We start from the raw sequence: 17932 nt of genomic DNA on the forward strand, positions 1-17932 counted from the left end.
TTTTGACTCGCGGACTGGGTGGCGGGAAGAGTGCCGCTCTGTACTTTCTGGGATACGACTCCAAATATGGAAGTCTTAAAACGTTTTTCTGCAGGAGATGAGGCCTAGCGAAACAAAGGAAATCTAAATCCCAGTGGACCCAAGCTGCACACTCCCCAGTCGCTCTCATCCCCTTCACATCAGGAGTGTTCACCCTTAGAAAACTTCAATCCTTACACTTTTTCAGCAACCCAAAACGGGGATCTCTGGCGCCCAACAGTCCGAGTGCAGAGTTGTTGAGGATCGTAGGCGGTTAATGGCTTCTGCGTGGAGATGTAAGAGGAGAATCTTTAATGGCTTATGGCTAATATGGAATATTTCCTCTCAAAGCTTGGTATTTTAAGTTTCTTAAATTAGCCCTTGGGCTAGACTTTGTGACATTCCAAAAACGATACAGAATAATTGCACATAAAATCACCACCCTTTAAATTACAAAATAAGATATTTTTATTCATTGGAAGTAATCTCTAAAGTGAGGAGCAAGTTCTCTGTTAACAGTATGGTGCCAATAAAGTTGTAATTTAGGGGTCCCTTTTTATACAATAATAATGAAGTGAAAACTTTTGGAAAGACATTTTAAAGATTAGGAAAAACATGTGCAGTTCTTAGTTACTATAACAAAGGATACAAGTTGGATTTCTTAAGTGGAAAAGTGGTTTCTTTTCGTTAATTCCTGTGCTTTTTGTTTTTGGATAGATGCAAGGGGAGGCAAATCCTAGTGCTTCTCTTATTGACAGAACCATCAAGATGAGAAAAGAAACAGAAGCTAAGAAAGTGGTTTTAGCCTGGGGCCTCCTAAATGTATCTATGGCTGGAATGATATATACTGAAATGTAAGTTACTTAGTCAAAAAAAAAAAAAAGTGAAACTTAAAGAGGACAGTGGTTGTTTCCACAGGTTTTTGTGTTTGATTTTAGGTGTTTTCTGTTGTTTGTTTTTTGTGTTTAAGATTTTGAAAAGCCTTTTTAATTTTTTCAGGACTGGAAAATTGATTAGTTCATATTATAATGTAACATACTGGCCCCTTTGGTATATTGGTAAGTAATTAATTTTTACTGTGGTTTAGGTTTGCTACCAATGAAAAAGTGCATTCATGTTTAATTCAGCTTAGTATTCATTGCTTCATTCCATAAATATTCAAGTGTGTACTGTGTTCCAAAAACTGGGAATATAGCAGGAAACAAGATGGTTGCCCTCATGGAAGGAACATTCTAGTAGAGGTGACATTAAACAGTACAATTCCAGGTAATCATTGGAGTTGTGTGATGAAAAATAACGTTTGGTGGTGGTGATTTGTATTTACATTCTCTGAAATGCCTTCCCTACTTCCCTACCATTTCTCCTTTCAAGAACAATCAGATTTCTATTACATTGATGCCTTCCTCAATTTCCTTGTTCCTCCCTCTTCTCTATTTATCTCTGCTTTTTAGTAGTCCTTGGGTATAGAGTCTCTATGGCCATTATCTAATACACACGTTAATGTGGAATCCATGGTGTGGCAAGTGAATAAGCAAGAGTTTTGGGAGCGCCTGGGTGACATAGTTAAGCATCTTACTTCGGCTCAGGTCATGATCTCACAGTTCGTAGATTCAAACCCCATGTCAGACTCTGTGCAGACAGCTCAGAGCCTGGAGCATGCTTCGGATTCTGTGTCTCCCTCTCTCTCTGCCCCTCCCCTGCTCGTGCTCTATCTTTCTCTGTGTCTCAAAAAATAAGTAAATGTTAAACAATTAATAAGCAAGAGTTTTTAAATCTTCATACCTGAGTATATAAGTAACTAGCTGTGTGCTCTTGCAAAAGTCACTTGACTTCTCTAGTCAAATGCAGCTGAAAATTATTGTACAAGGTTGTGAGATTAGTTTTTTTTTAAGATTTGTTATTTTTAAGTAATTTCTACACCCAACGTGGGGCTAAACTCAGAACCCCAAGATCAAGTCACATGCTCCACCAACTGAACCAGTCAGGTGCCTGATAATATTTTGAAATTCACTAGTAAATGCCCTATAATAGGCATTTATGTAATGGACATTATACGTAATAGACATTTATTAAATGGTAACTGTAATGAGGACTAAGAAGATAGTTTTCAATTTTGTTGTTAATTTGCTAAAGTATGAAGGGTTTTGTTTCCCACCCACCTTTAAACGTTCTCCCTTCCACCCTCCCCCTTAAAGAAATAAATTGTTCTCTTCCAGAGCTTGCCCTTGCGTCCCTCTTCAGCCTAAATGCCTTATTTGATTTTTGGAGGTATTTCAAATATACTGTGGCACCAACAAGTCTGGTTGTTAGCCCTGGACAGCAAACACTTTTAGGGTTGAAAACAGCTGGTAAGTGTTTTATATCTTTTGCAAAGGTGGAGGAAAGTTTGGCAATAAATCTTTCTCAATTTAATTTGCCCTTTTTATAGACTCAGCTGGAAGGGACTTACAAAGCCATCTGGTTCAACTATATTAAACAAGTCTATAATAAATTGTCTCAAGACCAATGATTATGATTCCTATTTGTATAAACTGAATGGAAATACTATTCAACAGCCTCATGAACGTTTGTTCCATTGTTTAATTACAATTAAAATTAAATGACTAACCCTTGTGGACTGAAGCTAATCTCTCACTTTAAACTGTATGGAAAGGGTAAACCACTATTTTGTGTCCTTAGGTAATAGTACGTCATGTAATTTAACAACCAAGTCACTCTATCACTTTCTCTTTTCTTGAAGAAAAAGATTCATTTCATTGTCCTTTTTTATAGAAATTTTATTTATACCTGCACACACATTATTTACTATTATTTGTTGGTTTGTTAATTTATTCCTTTCTTCCTTCTTTCTAGTTGTACAGACGACTCCTCCACATGATCTGGCGGCAACCCAAATCCCTCCCTCTCCACCTTCTCCTTCGATTCAGGGTCAGAGTGTGTTGAGCTACAGTCCATCTCGTTCACCCAGTGCCAGCCCCAAGTTCACAACCAGCTGTATAACCGGATACAGCCCTCAGCTGCAAGGTCTGTCATCAGGTGGCAGCGGGTCCTATAGCCCTGGAGTGACTTACTCTCCCATCAGTGGTTATAATAAGGTAATGAATCTTTCCTCCCAGCCAGTCACATTATTTTAGAATTGCTGCTACCTTGAAAATCACCAAATGAATCAAAACTCCTCATTTTCTCACTGACAGGACGAAGAAACAGTGGGTAATTGACTTGCCCAAATTGCCAACTTAAGAGCCAAAAACGGGTGCCTGGGTGGCTCGGTTGGTTAAGCATTCAGCTTCGGTTCAGGTCATGATCTCACAGTTTGTGGGTTCGAGCCCTGTGTCGGGCTCTGTGCTGACAGCTCGGAGCCTGGAGCCTGCTTCGGATTCTGTGTCTCCCTCTCTCTCTGGCCCTCCCCTGCTCGTGCTGTCTCTCTCTGTCTCTCAAAAATAAATAAAAAGCATTAAAAAAAAAAAAGCCAAAAACAGAACCCAGATCCTGATACCCAGTCAGAAATTCTTTATACCACACCCTAAAATGAAAGAAAAAAATTAGCTTTTGCAAAGATCAAAGACTGAGAGTCACCATCTAGGATCTTTCTGCAGGGTCTTTCAAACAAATTGAGACTATGATAATTTTTTACTTTAGTTTTTTAAATTCACGTTTGCCCTCTTTTTGCTTGCTTATATGAAACTTTTGTATATCCTTACAGAATCTTAGTGCTTTTCATCATGTTGGAATATCTCCTGAGCTAAAAAACCCTTCATGATGGACACCACCCTTCATGGGATGACTAAAAACCTTCATTCCAACTCCCACAGTAAAGTGGGATGTTGTTCTCATTTGGGGGTTTGATAGAGGCAAAAGTGAAGCAAAATTGACACATTTGAAATTGTGACTCCTGCCTGAAGCATAAGAATATAAAAGGAGTGTTAAAGGGGGCATGGTCACATTTTCAGATGCTCTCACTAGTTAGAACTACATCTCTATAGGGGCGCCTGGGTAGCCAGGTGGTGGGGTGTCCAGCTTCAACTCAGGTCATGATCTCAGTTTGTGGGTTCGAGCCCCACGTCGGGCTCTGGACTGACAGCTCAGATCCTGGACGCCTGCTTCAGATTCTATGTCTCCTCTCTGTCCCTCCCCCATTCATGCTCTGTCTCTCTCTCTCTCTCTCTCCTTCTCTCTCTCTCTCTCTCTCAAAAATAAACATTTAAAAAAATTAAAGAAAAGAAAAGAACTATATCTCTATCCTGCTAGTTAAATGAGGAATGTCTGGAAGTGAAATCAACACACTGCCCTTAGCCATTACATAATATTTCTTTGTAATGAACTTCCATACTACTGGGTACCCAATAATAATTTTGGCAAATGTAGAAAATTTTGTACATGTTAAATATTATGAGGAAATGTGTATGTAGTGATAATTAACCCATAGGTAAATATGACTTGTAAAAATAGTTTTTGTTTTCATGAGGGAAAAAAAACCGTAGTTTTACCACCCAAACATAATTTCTGTTTAATGGCTACTTAATACTCATCTAGTGGAAATACCATAGTTTACTCTTGAATATGCAAGTTATTTTTAGTCCTTAGGAACAGCTCTGTGTATAACATTGGTAACATTAATTATCTTTTTTCTCCTAGACTGTAACTTCCTTGAGTACAGGATTGTGTGTTTTTATTCATGTTGTTTTCTTAGCACAGTATATGAAAGATAGATTATGTGTGTATACATATATATATGTGTGTGTGTGTGTATGTATATGTATATACATATACATATACATACACACACACACACATATATATATGTATACACATTTGTTGAACCAATTTAATACCGTGGAAAAGTTAATGAAATGGAATGACTTTTTCTAGGGAAAAAATGCCCGTATTGACTAAGAAGTAGAAAACCTAAATAAATATGGAAGAAAAAATTTAAACTTTAATCAACTATATCTGTAGGTTAGGGTTCTGAAGTTTTGTCAATGAGTTAAATTTTCAAGAAACTTTTAAACTTTTGATTATGGAAATATTCAACATAGACAAGAATGAAGCAACTAGTACAGTGCATTTCTACAGTGAATACCTGATTTCTCATATCTAAAATTAGTACAGTAGTAATATTTATGTATTGAGAGGATAAAATAATGTACATTATGCATAAGATATGCCCCTTAACGAAAATAAACTGATCAATGAATAGCACTGATATCATCATGGCATATATAAGGATCTTACATTTTAATTAAAATAAGAGAAGGTGGCATCTGGGTGGCTCAAGTCGGTTAGATGTCCTGCTCTTTTTTTTTTCTTTTTTTTTTTCCTACTCTTGATTTCTGCTTGAGTCGCGATCCCAGGGTTGTGGGATAGGGTCGGGCTCCGTGCTGAGCATGAAGCCTGCTTGGGATTCCCTCTTTCCCTCTGCCCCTCTCCCTGTTGTGCTCTGTCTCTTACTCAAATAAAAAAATTTTTTAAATAAAAAAAGTAATAAGAAAAAGCAGGGTGTGTAGGTAGCTCAGTCAGTTAAGCATCCAAATCTTGAGTTTGGTTCAGGTCATGATCTCATGGTCATGAGATTGAGCCCCATGTTGGGTTCTGTGCTGGCCCTGGAGCCTGCTTAAGATTCTCATTCTCCCTCTCCCCCTCCTTCCTGCTCCCTTACTCACATACTCTCTTTTTCTCTCTCTCAAAAAAAAGAAAGAAATCAATGTGGTAGAGGATTAACATTATTCCTTTTTTCCAGCTTTATTTACTTTGCCACTGTACTGGCGTAGCAATAGTTGATAAAATAGGTAATACCAGTAATTGTATTTTTTTAAGTTTTATTTATTTAAGTAGTCTCTACACCAAAGGTGGGGCTTGAACTCACAACCCTAGATCAAGAGTTGGATGTTCTTCTAACTGAGCCCACTACGTGCCCCCATATTTTTAAAGTGTGTAACTTCACAAGTATAAGGAAACACGAATTAAATGTAAATTTTAAAAAATTCTTCTCTATCCAATAAACATTTTAAAACAGTAAAATGGAGATACACCAAAATAGATCCGTCTATCAACTTTCTTCTGAATAGTACACACTACAACTTTTTCATTTAATAGAGTGGGAATATGTATTAAATGTTCATATGCTTTGATCAGATCATTTCAGTTCTAAGAAGATCCTGAAGGACATTCTCAGAAATTAAGAAAAGATTTATGTAGTGGCAGCTGGCCAGCTCAGTTGGTAGAGTGTGTGAGTCTTGAGCTCAGGACCCGTACTGGGTGTGGAACCTACTTAAAAAAAAAAAAAGATTTATGTACAGAGATGTTAACATTTACAGTGGCCAAATATTGTAGACAATTCGAATGTATTGAATGTAAAAATAAATGATGGTATATATGTAAAATGAAATATTATACAGCTAGTAAGAATAATATTATAAAGAATTTTTATAGGAAAATTCATGGTTAACTTTAAAAAAAACAGTGAAGTTTAGGGGTGCCTGGATGACTTGGTCGGTTAAGCATCTGACTCTTGATTTGGGCTCAGGTCATGATCTCACAGTTTGTGAGTTCAAGCCCCACATGGGGCTCTGCACTAACAGTGCAGAAGTCACTTGGTGTTCTCTCTCTGCCTCTCCCCCTGCTTGTCTGTGCACATACCCGCATTGAGCTTTGTAATTTGTCATGTTTTTTTCCTTCAATCTCTGCCCTGAGTGTGGGACCTGCTTGGGATTCTCTCTCTCTCTTCTTCTGCCTCTGTCCCCACTGCTCGCTCGCTCGCTCTCTCTTAAAAAGCAAAACAAAACAAAATAGTTTTAGTTTCACAGCAAAATCGAGAGGAAGAACAGATACCTGTCCTATAACTTTTGCCCCCCGCCCCCCAACCCCCATGGGCACAGCCTTCCCAATACCAAAATCCCCCACCAGAGCGGTACATGTGTTCCAATTGATGAGCCTACATTGGTACATCATTATCACCCAGAGTCCACAGTTGACTTTAGGGTTCATTCCTGGAGGTATACATTCTGTGGGTTTAGACAAATACATAATTCCGTGTATCCGCCATTATGGTATGGTATCATACAGGGTCATTTTATTGCCCTAAAAATCCTTTGTGCTCCACCTGTTCATCGTCTCCCACTCCTTTTTTTTTTTTTTTAATGTTTATTTTTGAGAGAGACAGAGAGTGAACAGGGGAAGGGCAGAGAGAGAGGGAGACACAGACTCTGAAGCAGGCTACAGGCTCTGAGCTTTCAGCACAGAGCTCGATGCGGGGCTCGAACTCACAAACCGCGAGGTCATGATCTGAGCTGAAGTTGGCTGCTTAGCCAGTTGAACCACCCAGGTGCCCCATCCTCTCCCACTCCTGACCCCAATCTCTGGCAACTACTGATCCCTTTACTTTTCCCATAGTTTTTCCTTTCCCAGAATATCATATAATTGAAATCATACAGTGTAGCATTTTCAGATTGGCTTCTTTTAGTCAGTCATGTGCATTTAAGCTTCCTCCATGTCTTTTCATGGTTTGATAGCTCATTTTTTCTTAATGCTGAATAATAAATATTCCATTGTCCACATGTACCACAGCTTATTTACCCATTCACCTGCTAAAGGATGTCTTGGTTGCTTCCGAGTTTTGGCAGTTATAGGGTAAAGCTGCTGTAAATATCTGTCGGCAGGTTTTTGTGTAGACCTAAGTTGTCAACTCCTTTTGGGTAAATCCCAAGGAGCCCAATTGCTAATGGTATGGGAAGTGTAGTTTAGTTTTATAAGAAACTGCCAAACTGTCCTCCAAAGCGGCTCTACCCTTTTGCGTTCCCGCCAGCAGTGAATGAGAGTCCTGTTGCTCCGGTCCTCACCAGCTTTTGGTGTCGTCATTGTTCTGGATTTTGGCCATTCTGATGGGTGTGTTACTTTTTGAAAGTAAAAAACCAACACAAAAACAAACTTCAATAAGAAATAATTCTTTTCTTTTGTATAGTTGGCAGGCTATAGTCCCTCTCCTTCTTCTCCACACCCTGCAACTGTTGGACCAGTGGAGGGCAGTGGGCTGAGATCTCGCTACCGTTCTTCACCCACCGTCTATAACTCCCCTACTGACAAAGAAGACTACATGACTGACCTCCGGACTTTGGATACTTTTCTCAGAAGTGAAGAAGAGAAACAGCATAGAGTGAAGCTGGGTATGTATATTTTTATTCAGATCCAACTCATATTTTTGGTGTCACTTTTACATTATCCTGTTATTTTCATTACTTTGATACCTGTACACTAATATTTCTTTTTTACCAATATACCTTTTTACTCCTTGTGTAGCTCAGAAGAGAAATACGTTTTGTTTTTGTATTTTATATAGTTAGAATTTTAAGTTTGCCAGATTTAGAAGTAAAATACAGCTGAACTGAGAATTCTTGAACCTTTTATCTACATTAAGATTGAAAGTGTTTTCTATAACATAAATTATACTTTCTATTTAAAAGTTGAGGCTGTAAAATGTTTTTGCAGTGATGCAGAGCAAAGCTTGTTAAAGTGCTAGCTGTCTCCTTTTGGTCCGTGGGAAGATTGGCGGGGCAGGAGGAATAAAGGAGAGAGAACAGATTCACTCTAGAAGCACTCCTGTTTCTCAGAACATTTTCGAACTTCTCTTTAGTTTACTTTGGGAAACAGTGTTAGCAAATCTTAATCTATTTGGGGTGGATTTGATTATAACAAAGTCAATTATTTGAAACCAAATTAGGTTATTGAGCCACGTAATGATTTTTCCCCCTCAGGAACTTTCACAGAAAGCACATTAGGTGCTAACGCATGGCCACAATGAGGAAGTCCGTTATTGGACCATGGCTCTTTGTGTCACTTGAAATCTCTCCATTGATTTTTAATTTAATTTTGCCCGAAAGTGCCAGAAATGTCAAAGAAACAAATCAATATTAACTTGTTATTTGTTGATGCATGCTTTTTCCTCTTGTGAAATTTTGAAATATTTCAAGTTTTCTGAAAATTATATAATGCAAAGAACAACCTGTGGTGTTCCCTCTCCCTATCTTTGTCTTATCAAGATATTTTCTGGCTTCCATTTTTATTTCCTCTTTGATCCATAGGAGTTATTTAGAAAGTATTGTTGTTATTATTTAAAAGTAGTATTAGTGAGCGGTATTGCTTTGAATTTCCAAACATATGAAATGAAGGCTTGATTATCTTTTGTTTTTCCTCTTAATTATGCTGCAGCTAGAGATTGTGACCTCTACCCTGTTAATTCTTTGGTATTTTTTAAGACTTGTATTTAGGCCTGCTGTGTGATCGCTTTTTACAAATGGGTTTTGGTATATTGAAAAGGATGCATAGTCTCTAAATACTTGGCTCCGTATTTGCTCATTGAACTAAACTTCCTGAAGGTGTTCTTAAATATTTCATCTTATCAGTCTTCATCTGCTTGCTCTGTTAGTAAGAAAGTCGGTTAAAAGCTCCCACTGATTGTCTTACATTAAGTGTGTCCTCATAATTCTATCAGATTTACTAAATAGATATGAAATTATGTTAAGTGCATATAAATTCACGATTGTTAATACCATTCTGGTCAGTTATTCCTTTTATCTTTATCTCAAGCTTTTTGCCTTCAAGTCTGTTTTCTCTGATATTAACACAGCTGTACTGATTTTCTTTTGGTTCGTATTTGCCTGGTGTATCTGTGTCCATCCCTATACTTTGAACTCTCTGTGCCTGTAGGTTTTAGGTAAATCAGTATTTATATAAATTAATTTTTTAAATAGTATTTTTATGAGGAGCTACTTTGAGACTATATCTTTTTCCTCGTCAAATTTAACTTACTGGCTTTAACATCCTTTTAAGTTTCTTTTCAAAATTATTACTATGTTGGTTGTCGTAGTGACTTTCTCATTCCATCATTCCTTCTGTATTATTCCCTTTTACATTTTAAACATGTTTTGCGTAAAGTTCACCATTTTAACCATTTTACTCAGTGGTATTAAGTAAATTCAATGTACTTAATGCAACCACCGTTTACATTCATTTGTTGGCATTCTATTGCAAAATAACAACTTTTTCTTCTCCCCAATTATGTCATTTATTTTAAAGGTTAGATTGTCTCAGATTTGGGTAGTGGGATCCTCCGACTTCTGTTTTTCTGTTGTTTTGTTTTACTTTCTAGCACCACAAGATATTCCCGGCTTGTCTGGTACTTTCCCGGTTAACTGGCTCTGGAGTTAGTCCATTTCTCCAAGGGACCATGATTGCTTTTAGTGGAGAATGATGTTGAGAAATTGATGTCTGGGCACTGGATATGTCACTGTTGATGGGATAACATTACTCTAGGTCCTCTCAAAAGTCGGCTAGGAATATATATGAATGCCCACAAACACCCCCAAATGTATTTCCATATCCATCCTTCTGTATATATGAAAAACCATGAGTACCAACTGATACCTCCAATTCCAGTCCAACTCTATAGGGTTTATTCTAGCCTCCTCCCTTTTCATATGCGTAAGTCCTTTCTCCAATAATAAGGAGCCAGGGACTCACATTTACTCTTTCTCACACGCTTTTTTGCTGGACTGGACGCTTCATCCTTAACTATTTCACATGTGTCCCCCAAGAACATGAACATTTTCCTTTCTAACTACAACGTAATTACCATGCTTGAGATACTAGTATTATTTATGTTCACATTTCTTCCAATTAACCCAATAATGGCCTTTGTGGCTTTTTTTTTTTTTTTCTTTTACTGATGCGGGATCTGGTCAAGGATCATGTATTTAGTTGTCATGCTTTTTTTGTCTTCTTTAATCCAAAACATTTGTGTGTGTTTGTTTCATTTTTTATGACATTTACATTTGAAGAGGTCAGCCTAGTTGTTTGGCAAATTTGGATATGTGTGATCATTTTTCATTATTGGATTAGATAAGAATCAGTTAAAACATGATTTTTTGGCAAGAATACACCTCACGTGGCAGTGTGCTCCTCTCAGAGTATCACATCAGGGGACTCATGATACCGTTTTGTCCCTTTATTGGTAACATTAAATCGGATCACTTGGTCAAGATTAAGACAACCGTCGCCTTTCCCTTTCGTAATTAATAAATAATCTGAAGTGTGATGCTTTGAGACTTGTGAGTCCTGTTCCCCAACAGCCTTTATCCAGTGGTTTTAGCATCCATTGATGGTCCTCTCCTGGTGGTTGCAGAATGGAGATTTTCTAAAACTTTCATGTCTTTTGCATTTAGTGGTTTGGCATTCTTCTCTTTTTTCCCTCCCCGCTGGTTGGTTCTTCCGTTAGTGGTATCTAACCCGCTGTTTAACTCACTGATTTTTTTTAATTTGTCATGTTTTTTTTTCCTTCAATCTTCAAGGTTTTACTTGGTTCTCTTCCAAATATGCATGATTTATTTTTTAGAGTATCTTGTTTTGTTCTTATGTTTTCAATCTTTTCTTATCTCAGTCACTTTAAACATGACTTTTTTGAAGTGTCTTGTAGTTCGGTTATCTAAAGTTCTCGAAGATTAAGTGCTCACATTTTTGTCTTGTTGATTCCTTTGCTTGGAACCCTGTTTCCTCTTGTGATTTATGTACTTCTTGTTTGTTTTTGGTAAGCTTATCTACAGTACATTTTTATCTGTGCTTTTCTATCCTGGGAAGGCTGGCTACAAGCCTTGTCTCCTCTTGGCAGTTTTGTATTTGCCTCTGCCAAATGCCTACGGAGCATTATTGACCTTGAACTAACTTAGGTAATTTCTGGGCTTGAAGGTTCCTGGATTTCACAGGTAGTGTAAATGGATATTCTAAACCCATGTGTAAATGGATAATTTTTAAATCCGCATACAACTTAGACGAGTTTCCTAGTTATATCCTGGTGCCAGTGGACAGATTTTTTTCTTATCTACCAAGAATGTGGCCGTTTGAGGTTCCTGCCCTAGCTGGGCACAGGGGACAGAGGTAGGATAAAAGGGTCTTAGTCCAACTCTACCTCATTACCAGTTCCCACTTGGGCAGTGAAATCCAAGCTGATAGGTTTCCCAAAGCCTACAGAATTCTCCAGAGCCGTCACAGCCTCAGTTCACAGGGATGCTAGGGAAAAATAGTATTTCCTACCCTCAAGGAGCTCCACTTCTGTTTGAGTAAAAAGACAAACTATAACCTTAAAATGTAATAAGTACTCTGGTAGACTCCTCTAAAGGATGAAGTCCCCATATTAACTATTAACATTTCCTAAAAGTAAATTTATGAATTTACAAGTGTAATCAGCAGTCTCTTTTACTGCAACACAGGAATTATTACAGGCTATAGAGAGAACACAGTGTAGCACAGGGACGAGTGAGTGGGGCTGCTGGCCCAAGAGGAGTTTATTAATGGGAGGCTATAGTCCTACCATTCAGAAAGAGCTACTAAAAATTCAAGCAAGGAACTTCCTTAGCCTACTTATTTCCTGAAGAAATTTGTCTTTTGTTTGTTTCTTGCTGAGTCATTTGGAAGTCTTAGAGAATGAAACAAGCTTAATTGTACAACAAAAATAAACAGACACTTTCAACCACTTGATATTACTCAGAAAATATTCTTTTTAATTTTTAGCACAGGCACTCTGTGTTCTCTAAAGAAAAAGTAATGTCAGGGAGGAGGGAAGAGAAGAATCCCTTGGGGCTGTGTCCGCCTTGATTGCCAGCACCTAGGTGCCTAGATACCCGGTGTTCGAGTGCTAACTTTAAATGTCAAAGTTATTACAGCACACACTGATGTGCTTAAAATTCATCACTATGGGGGGCACCTGGGTGGCTTAGTCGATCGAGCATCTGACTTCAGCTCAGGTCATGATCTCACAGTCCGTGGGTTCGAGCCCTGTGTCGGGCTCTGTGCTGGCAGCTCAGAGCCTGGAGCCTGCTTCCGATTCTGTGTGTCCCTCTCTCTGTGCCCTTCCCCTGTTCATGGTCTCTCTCTCTCTCTTTCAAAAATAAATTAAAATGTTTTTTAAAAAAATTATAAATTCAACATTGTAGGGAGTCCAGATTCTACCTCACCTTCCACCAGTCCTACCTTCTGGAACTACAATCGTTCAATGGGAGATTACGCACAGACTTTAAAGAAGTTCCAGTATCAGCTTGCCTGTAGGTCTCAGGCCCCGTGTGCTAACAAAGATGAAGCTGATCTCAGTTCTAAACAAGCTGCAGAGGAGGTAAATGGAAAATAAAAATGACTTCATATTTATGACTGCAGATTGTTAGAAAGTCTCTTCTACTTGTGGGACAGTTTTGTCTGCAGTCTTCTCTGTTACTGGCTAGATACATAAATTTGGCACACATTAAACACTGGAAATATTCCTGTCTAACTTCGTATTCCTAGAACTGAATTATATTGTAGGCTTTATTCTTTATTACATGTAGTTGACATTAGTATCCTACCGAAAACATTTTTTGCATTCATTTACAGAAAGGTATCTCAAGTATCTATTTGTACTTACTATATGCGAGACTCTTGCTTTTAAAATATATTTGGATTAGAACATTTGAACTTCATCAGTTTAATACCAAATATAAGAGTTTTGTTTTGTTCGTGAAGCAGGAATATTCTTTAAACACACCAATGTCAGGAATTTTAAAGACCTATCTGCATGAATAGCAACTAAATGAGTAGTAAGAACACTCTTGCATATTAATTAGATGAATATCAGTGAAGTTGTTTTTCAGATATTTTTCTCCATATATTTTTGAGAGTGGAGGTAAGTGACCGATTTCTGACAAGATTTTTCCTCACTGTTCATTTTAAACATATTTTTAATAGGTTTGGGCAAGAGTGACTATGAATAGACAACTTCTTGATCATATGGATTCATGGACAGCTAAGTTCAGAAATGTAAGTTCTGACATCACTCTTCATACAATATTGGTGCCTCTTAATACGCAAAGTGTGTTATTAGAATATTATTTAGAGGTGTTAATTACTAGTTAGAGTAGCAAAATGAATTATTATGAAAAGTGCCATTTGGTGGCACATATGTAAGGATAAACATGACATTTACCTTACACTATTTTGGTCAGATTTTTTTCTCTCCATATTTAGTAAATCCGTTTATTTTGAGTGGATAGGAATAATATATCTAGTTATTAAGATCTTTGTAACAGCTCAATTTCATTTTTTTTTTTCAATTTTTTTTCAAAGAGCTTTTATGTATCTAGAAATGTGAGGGAAACAAAAACGAGGTCTTTGCCCTCAGAGAACTTTTAAAGTAGAGAGAGGGTCATACATACTAGAAGCTACTTCAGTAGCTTCAATTTCTTCAGTTGTTTCATCTTTGTTCTCATCTTTGGCCAGTTTACACAGAGTGAGTGAGCGCCCATGTTTCAGCCCCGCCTCTTTCCACCCCTCTGCGACCTGAGCATCCCCCTCCTCCACTGCAGGGAGCACCGCTCTGCTGTTCCACCCTTCAGCGGGCAACCGTCCACACTGCAGCTTCGAGAAACACGTTGAAATCACTTGTCTACTTTCCGATTCTTTTACTATAATTTTCATTAGGTATCACAAGGGAGGAATGAAAATAGCAGCCTGTTTTCTCTTGAACCAGAAGCTCTGTATGGCTTTGTAAACATAAAAATTCCCTCATGGGGATGAAAGGTACAACACAGCGAATATAGCCCTGACCCCTTCAGGGAACTTTATTGCAGCCCAAGGGTGGCTAGTAAGTAGGATTCATTGAATATGTGTTGGAAGAATGAAGGAGTAAAATGATGTCCTAGAACTGCACTCTCTTATATTACAGGCTTGAAAGTTTTGAGTTTTTTTGGATCTTTTAAAAGGTAGTTTGCATATAGCGTATAATATAGTGTGAATACTACTTACTAGCAGAGTCTGGTTAGCACTCCATAATCAGACACATTAATATTTGTAGCAAAACATATGAATAGTCACACTAAATGAGATAAAGCCTTTAAATAGCCTCATAGGAATTTAGTTGAGGTCTTGCCAGTATATCTGATTTGCTTGCTAAATTACTGAACACCTTTGTATTTTTATAGATTTCTTAGTGCACAAATTTGTATAAGGAATTGTAGACTTGTATTTCATCTGAAACTTTTTCATCCTTCCATTTCATAGTTAAACAGAAGCATGGGAACAGAAATAAACTTGCCACTAACACTTAGGTAAAACACATAACACAGACAACTCAGATGGGGTGTTTCCGTGGACAGGCTTTTCTAATTCCCAGAATCAGATTGATGTTAGCCATCCTAATTGGCATTTGAAGTTTCTAATCCTAAAGTAATACCGTAACATTCAAAAACCAGTATCAAATAGATCTGTTTTCCACGTAGTTAGGGAATTGAGTAAGCCTGCTGAATTAATCAATTATATGTTAGTTTGAAAAGCTGTCTTATCAATTACAAACCAATATAAACCCAACATGGATAAATGTATGATGATGAATGTGGAAATGTAAATTGGAGATTATCCTTTTATAGCTACGTATAATAATCACAGGAAATTTTGAGAAAAACTTAACTAAAATTTTTATGTATTTTCTTCAGCAAAAAGCAGGCATATGTGATTTACAGATATAACTTTTTACGCTCTGCCGGCTTGCTTACTTAACTGTCTAGACTTCAGGTTGCTGCCACTTCATTCTCTTTCACTATATTCTGTTAATATTCAAGTACAAGACAGTAAAGATATCCTTAGCGTTTCATGAATATAACTATTTGAGAAATGCTTTAGGGTTATGTGTGTGAATTCTTTGCCTTATTTCTCCCCTAGTGGATCAATGAGACCATATTAGTGCCGCTGGTACAAGAGATCGAGTCCGTCAGCACGCAGATGAGACGAATGGGCTGTCCCGAGCTCCAGATAGGAGGTGGGTGCGGGCAGAGCCCGGCGTCTGATTTGCCTTCAGTAACTCTGCCAAGTAGACATTTTCTTCTCGTATTGGGCTGTTTGACTACTTCCTTTGTCACCTCGAGGTGAGGACAAGACTAAATGTTTATAATATGTGTTAGAATTTACTTGCCATACAGTTCGCCCATTTAAAGTCCACAGTTCAGAGATGTGGGTTGTGCAAACAGAATCAATTTTAGAATATCTCATCACCCAGTAAAGAAATCCCACAGAATCTTCGACGGTCACCCTGTTTTTCCCATCACCCAAGCACCCCAGCTCAACCTGATTTTGAAAGCTCTCGTATATGTTATTGTACATACTACACAAAAATATTTGTGTGTGAGTTGTTTATAGATTTGCCAAAATGGATCTGGCTGCTGCTTTTGGAGTGTGTGTGCATGTGGTGTGTGTGTCGATAAATCTGGTCACTGTGCCAGAAACGATAAAATCAATTGTAGGTAAAGTAGATAAGGCTCATTGTGAAACTGAACTATTCTGTTAATCGCTTTCATGCATTCCTTCCACGTCTACTGAAAGAGGGGCACTTTAAGTTCGAGAGACCCAGTGGGGAATAATCTGGGTCCTGTGTGTTTTGTTTTCACAGAGGCTAGTATTACTAGCTTGAAGCAAGCCGCTTTGGTCAAAGCTCCCCTCATTCCAACTTTGAACACAATTGTGCAGTACCTAGACCTGACACCGAATCAGGAATACTTGTTTGAAAGGATTAAAGGTAACTAGTAATTTGAAGAGGAAAAAAATTTCACTACTTTGAGATAACGAGGACAAAGCGTTTTTAGGTATCACTGTCTTTTATTTTATGAACATATTAATTATGGCTTAAGGCTTTTATATACTTGAATAGTGTCTGGGTTTTATGTTTCATATTGCCTAAGAATTGTCAAAATGATGGAGGTAGCCTTGAATCTGCTCGTTAATTTTATTCTGTAGAGGGAAACTTAAATGTGAGCTACATGGGCTGCAGTAATTTCACCTATTTTCTACCCTTAAACCACTAAGAGTGGGTGCCATGGTGCCATTCTTTATCATTTCTGCATGTTGGTCCTTCTTTCTTTCCATTCTCGTAATTTATATTTAATGTGTTGCTTCTTTGTATTTCTTGTATATTTAGATTATTTGGAGGGAAATGTGATCTTCTGAGGAGACTGACGTGAGAATCAAGAAAGTTAGCCTCCCTGATACTCCCAGACACTCTCTTTGTGCTTCCTGCTTTTTTTTTGGAGAAACTGTAAAATGTTCTCATCACTGAAAAAAGTTTTAGAAATAGTATTTCACTCTTCAGATTTACCATAAACCTTAACTTAAAAACATCATGGCGCCCTCTCCCTCCCCTAGGTTTGGACTGGGATTCAGAAGTAAGCATTTTTGGAGAATTCAGATATTTATAACTCTAGACACAGCAGTATGCTCAAGGCTCCTGTCCCGGCCCCGGGTCCCGGCCTGCGGCCTGCCGTCCCTCGGCCTCCCCGGCCCTTTCCACATCCCCCTCTACCTCCTCCCTTCCTGGATTGTGTGTAGTCCTGTGTGCCGTCATCACTTCATCTGTAAATAGCTCTGTGTCTCTAAGATCAGGCCTTTTAAAAACATAACCTCAATACAGTTATCACACCTAATAGTTCTAAAACAATTTCTTTATATCGTGAAATACATAGCCTACGTACTTCCGAATTTCCAACCATCTCTTAAACTGTGGAGTTACTGTTTTGGGTATTGTTTGAATTGGGATTCAGATATTATCACATGTTGTGAAAGTCGATATAGCATTTAAGTTCCTTTTAAGCTGTCCATCGTTTTTTTTCTTTGCAACTTATTTGTAGAAATAATCGGACAGGGCACCTGGGTGGCTCAGTCATTTAAGCATCCGACTTCGACTCAGGTCATGATCTCTCTTTTAGTGAGTTCAAGCCCTGCATCGGGCTCTGTGTGACAGCTCGGAACCTAAGGCCTGGTTTAGGTTCTGTGTCTCCCTCTCTCTCTGCCCCTTCCCTGTTTGTGTGCTCTCGCTCTCTCTCTCTCTCTCTCTCTCTCTCTCTCTCTCTCTCTCTCTCTC

At 38.1% G+C, this 17932-nt stretch overlaps 1 protein-coding gene across 5 annotated transcripts in view; it reads left to right on the forward strand.

The window, feature by feature from the left end:
• Positions 1–25: 25 nt before the first annotated feature.
• The window catches only part of TMEM209 (transmembrane protein 209), a 32537-nt gene continuing 14630 nt past the window's right edge, over positions 26–17932 (forward strand). For 4 of the 5 annotated variants that reach the window (XM_029923461.1, XM_029923466.1, XM_029923476.1 and 1 more), the window contains exons 1-9: positions 736–872; positions 1018–1076; positions 2235–2366; positions 2872–3113; positions 7976–8177; positions 12996–13171; positions 13777–13848; positions 15745–15841; positions 16469–16594. In XM_029923461.1, coding sequence (XP_029779321.1) covers positions 736–872; positions 1018–1076; positions 2235–2366; positions 2872–3113; positions 7976–8177; positions 12996–13171; positions 13777–13848; positions 15745–15841; positions 16469–16594 — 1243 coding nt within the window. Of the gene's footprint in view, positions 315–735; positions 873–1017; positions 1077–2234; positions 2367–2871; positions 3114–7975; positions 8178–12995; positions 13172–13776; positions 13849–15744; positions 15842–16468; positions 16595–17932 lie in introns of those variants that run through there. The other variant, XM_029923492.1, reaches the window with a different exon arrangement.

Source organism: Suricata suricatta, chromosome 2 (assembly GCF_006229205.1).
Source record: "Suricata suricatta isolate VVHF042 chromosome 2, meerkat_22Aug2017_6uvM2_HiC, whole genome shotgun sequence".
Taxonomy (NCBI): domain Eukaryota; kingdom Metazoa; phylum Chordata; class Mammalia; order Carnivora; family Herpestidae; genus Suricata; species Suricata suricatta.